Source organism: Lissotriton vulgaris, chromosome 4_1 (genome assembly GCF_964263255.1).
Source record: "Lissotriton vulgaris chromosome 4_1, aLisVul1.2, whole genome shotgun sequence".
NCBI classification, from domain to species: domain Eukaryota; kingdom Metazoa; phylum Chordata; class Amphibia; order Caudata; family Salamandridae; genus Lissotriton; species Lissotriton vulgaris.
Window position 1 is genome coordinate 822,570,404 of NC_141691.1, and position 4,357 is coordinate 822,574,760.

Here is a 4,357-nt window from a genome sequence, read left to right on the forward strand (position 1 = left end):
GTACCAGCATGGCCCGAGGATGTTGTTGTGCTGCCTGGGTTCACTTGTTAGGGAACAGTGGAAATCGGTGGGCTCTTTGTACTTCTCCGTCCCAGTCCCAATCCTTCAGCTCAGGAAAAGTGCCTTTGAGCAGAGAAATCATAAACTTCCTGAAATCATCCTTTTCGACTCCCTCCGGGACCCCCAGGAATCTCAGATTGTTCCGTCTCTACCAATTTACTTGTTCTTCCACCTTCCACATCAGGTCCTTAACAGTTCCCTCGTGCTCCTCATTTGATTTCTTGAGCTTGATGACATCCTCTTCCAGTTGTTCAGTTCTCACTTCAACTGATGCCATACGATCTGTGATCTCCGCGCTAGTCTTTCCAACTTTTCTGACTGCCCCCTGTAACTTCTTAGCGGCTAGGCGGGATCTGCGGCTGTCGATTTTAGCCTCAGCCTGGAAGCTCTTGATGGTCTGCAAGATGTCTGTTACAGCAGGTTCTTGATTGTGCTCTAGAGGCAGGATTTCTCTCCTAGCGGTTTTTCCCATGGCAGTCTGGTGTGTATCTAAAGGTGATTCAGGATTAGAAAGTACTGTGAGAGTAGGCTCCTCATAGTCCCACTTTAGCTCAATATTGGCATCACTGTTAGAGGATTCACATTCCTTTGTTTTGCGTTGACCCCGATTATTCTTTTTCCTGGCCTTTTTTTAAGCCTGCCTGTGTTTCAAAGGGTCTGTATTTGAACTGCTATACCATTTGACTCCATTTTCCTCCCCACTGGAAGTCGAGAGGCTGATATTGGAGAAATTCGAGTCATCGGTCAGAGAATAGAACTTATCCTGATTCTCAGCTGTTTTCAACTCACAGTCTGTGTTGGGGTGAGCTGTGTTACAAAAACTCTGAGGTGCAGTCAAAGGAGTTGAATTACTGCTTTGGCTATGGTTCAGGGTATCGGAGCGCTCAGGGCCCTTTTCAGCCCCTCTGCCAGCTCCCCCTCCTGTTGATTTTCAGGGGTAATAACAACTGTGGGTACAACATTAACAGGGGGGGATCATGTATTTGTATCTTCTTGCAGCAGTGGCAGAGACACATAGGCCTCACATGCTTCTTTTTTCCCCTTTTGTGCCATTAATACCAGGTCATCAGCACAGCTTTCCCCTGCCACGGAGCCATTTCCTGCATTCATTGTTTTGTTTGAAGTACCAAAGCTCGTAGTTATTAATGGTTGTGAGCTGGTATTGTCTTTGATGAGGCACGCCGTGCCTTTCTTAGTAGTAGCAGACTTTTTTGCCTCACACTCAGTGTCTTCTGCATTAGCAACTTCCATCTTTCTTCCTTTATCCCCCCGCATTTTTGCCTCGCTCCCAGGGACTCAGGCTTCCTTTGCTGTGTCAATATCGGTGCTGTGCCTCCCTGGGAGGAGTTGGGGACATTCTTGCTCTTTCCTCCACGCCCCCCTTACTGATCATGCTGTCTTTCCCAGGGCTGAATTGTAGGAGCACTGTGCCGATGCTGGCGCTTCTTTTCCGAGGCTGCCGAGTCCCCCTGCGAGGTACAGATTCCTTTCTGCACCTCTCCTGAGCCGTGATGCGAGCTCTGGGATCGGACGGAGGTCACGCACGGCAGCGGCAATCAGGAATACCAGAAAGGAGCAAGAATCCTCGCTGGGGAAAAACCAACGTATCTTGAGACAACAAGCGTTCCGAATGCCGGTGTAGTCTGTTGGATTCGCCGATATCTGGTGACATGCTACAATGCTCCCGGGTAAGTCATAGCCTTTGGGATTGCTCTTCACACGGGGATGCTCAGCGGAGCTGCACTATGGCACAATCAGCCGGACGCCATCTCTGCCTCACCCTGCTCACACGGGGATGCTCAGCGGAGCTGCACTACGGCACAATCAGCGGGACGCCATCTTTGCCTCACCCAGCGGAGTCTATTGTTTCTAATATGACTCAAACGTTCCTCGAATTTAGCAATGCAATGGGGGGTGTTGCCGCGTTTCGGTGGACTCTATCTTTTTCTAAGCCGCCATCTTCAGGACATTTATTTTTATTGTCTCTCCTAATTTTTGCACAATCTCATATACACCTTCTGTTATGCTGATAGGGTGTGCCTCATAATAAAACCTTTTTCATAATCAAAATGGTGTATCTTCCCAGATTTTGATGATTTGCCTTAGCAATAGTAGGATATGATGATCCTCTGAATGTAGCCGTCTTCCCAAAAGAGGATAAATAGTCCTCCGTTTTTTTAGAAGGGAGCGCTATCTCCCTTGGTCATCAGAAAGGTATCTCAATATTTTTTATGTGACTTTCAGGGAAGCATTCTTCAGTGTGATCCACTGTACAATTCTGTTCTGCTCAGAAGTCTGTAGTAAATTCCACATAAGTAGGCAGACATGTGTCAAAGTATAGCATTGTGTATACACAGCTTATTAAATCTGACCTTACATTCCATAGTGAGATGTGAGACAAGTGATTATTGAGTAACATCACAGGTGCCTGTTTTTTTAGGAGCTCTTATTAGAAAGTCTGATGTTAGTTGTGTTAGCGCAGAGAGTCCTCTTCCTCCTCCAACCCACCCATCTCTTCTTGGACCAATTGCTCCCTGCCAGTGAGAGGAACTAGAGTTCAGGACTGGATGACACAGGTGCCTGTAGTGTGAAGTACAAGGCCTAATGCTAGTTGTGGTCAGTGTCAATAACTGAGAACTACTTACTCTAGTTCTGGGCCATGTTTTATGATGTTGACAGATGTTGCTGGCATGATGACTTAATGGGTATGCACTTACAGCCTACATGTCCACATTTGACATTTATACTGCTTTGGATAATGTTCATCTTATGTGCAGGTATACAGGTTGTCAGCATTACTTACACCTATCCAATACTTTGGCTACTGCTTTCTTTAGAAAACAGTTTTACAAGACTTTGACCATTGCAGTAAGTTGAGCTAAGGTATAATGAATAACTTTAGGCACATGTTGAGGTAAGACATTCCAGACTCCATTCCCCCAGGTATTCCAAGCAAGCTCTCTGGTGACAGGATGGTATATACCTTCTCCTCCCAGGCAGTAAGTTGTACTGGTGCCACAGGAGGACCACCACCATTCTGTTGTGCTGCCAGGTGGTTCCTGTTCGCCAAGGCATTGACCCTCTTCTTGGCATCATGCCACCTCTTCGGGATATTGTATTTTGTGTGCATGGTGCATACAGTGTTCACTTTGTTGGCTATCCTGTCCCACACATGATTTTTCTCGGTGACTGAAGTTTGTTGGACTTGGTATCCGAAAAATTGTGGCTCTACTCTGATGATTTCATCCACAAGCACTGACAACTCCTTCTCAGAAAAATGTGTCTGTTTCTTTTTTGACATTCAGTGTGACATAGTGAGTGTGATTGAGAGTGGGAAATGGAAGGTGTGTAAAAAAGATAAATTCAAAAGATATGTGCAGTGAATGGTGCAATGAAAGTTCATGATTTTGTGAAGGGCCGGCTGCTGTGTGACTGAAGAAAACAATATGGTTTCTCCTGCTCTGCAGAAATGAGATAGCAAAGGATCATGGTCTAGTAGGGGGTGTTTTATAGCTGGATTGGTAGGTATGTTTACACTTGCTATGGTTGGTGTGGTGATCCTTAGCATATGTTTCTCAGACTCACACTTGCCATGTTGCCTACAAACTGCCATGGAACCGCCAAGGCATCAGATGCACCATAATCTGCTCGGCAGTACTACAGATGCATTCACAGAATTGAAATCCCTATGGACAGTCTTTCCAACTGATGCGGTCGATGTAGAGTCATCTCAAACCCCTGAGGTCGAAGAATAAACTTGTATACATCATAATACATGGGGGAGACTCAGCAAATTTGGCGGTCGGAATCTCACCAAGGCCACGTTAGTCAGACGGTTATTCTGCCCAATATCAAAATCAGGCCCTTAATGATTTTTACATCTGAGGACATCTTTGTACCTGTTTATATGAAGCTGATTTGTATGAAATTTAAACTGTTTGTATAACTAATTACAATTCCACAGAAATGTATGATCATGATACTGATTTCCTTTTCCGTTTTAGGTCGCTACATATTTGGCTTACAACTCATTGTATGTCCAATCCACACTTTTACAATGTATCCATATTTTTACATTCATAATAGGTCCTACAGCCATAGCACATCGCCTACCATCTGCCACTTAGGAAACCTTCTCTCCAGCCCATGAATAAACCTCCAGGGATGACTACACTCCTGACAATCTGGATGAAGAGGAGTTGACTGTTCCATCTGCTCTGCCTGAGCAGATGGCTCCAGTGAGTCTCACTCTTAGTCCATACCTACACCTCCCACCCAGTTCACTGATATAATATTG

At 45.4% G+C, this 4,357-nt stretch overlaps 1 protein-coding gene across 1 annotated transcript; it reads right to left on the reverse strand.

The window, feature by feature from the left end:
* Window positions 1–2,938: 2,938 nt before the first annotated feature.
* LOC147722638 (myb-related transcription factor, partner of profilin-like) lies at window positions 2,939–3,361 on the reverse strand. Its single transcript, XM_086967335.1, has one exon. The coding sequence runs from the start codon at window positions 3,359–3,361 to the stop codon at window positions 2,939–2,941; it is 423 nt and encodes a 140-aa protein (XP_086823461.1).
* Window positions 3,362–4,357: the final 996 nt, after the last annotated feature.

What these genes read in the sequence shown, in the direction of transcription:
- LOC147722638 (XM_086967335.1), bottom strand. Translation starts at nt 3,361, where the DNA reads ATGTCAAAAAAGAAACAGACACATTTTTCTGAGAAGGAGTTGTCAGTG.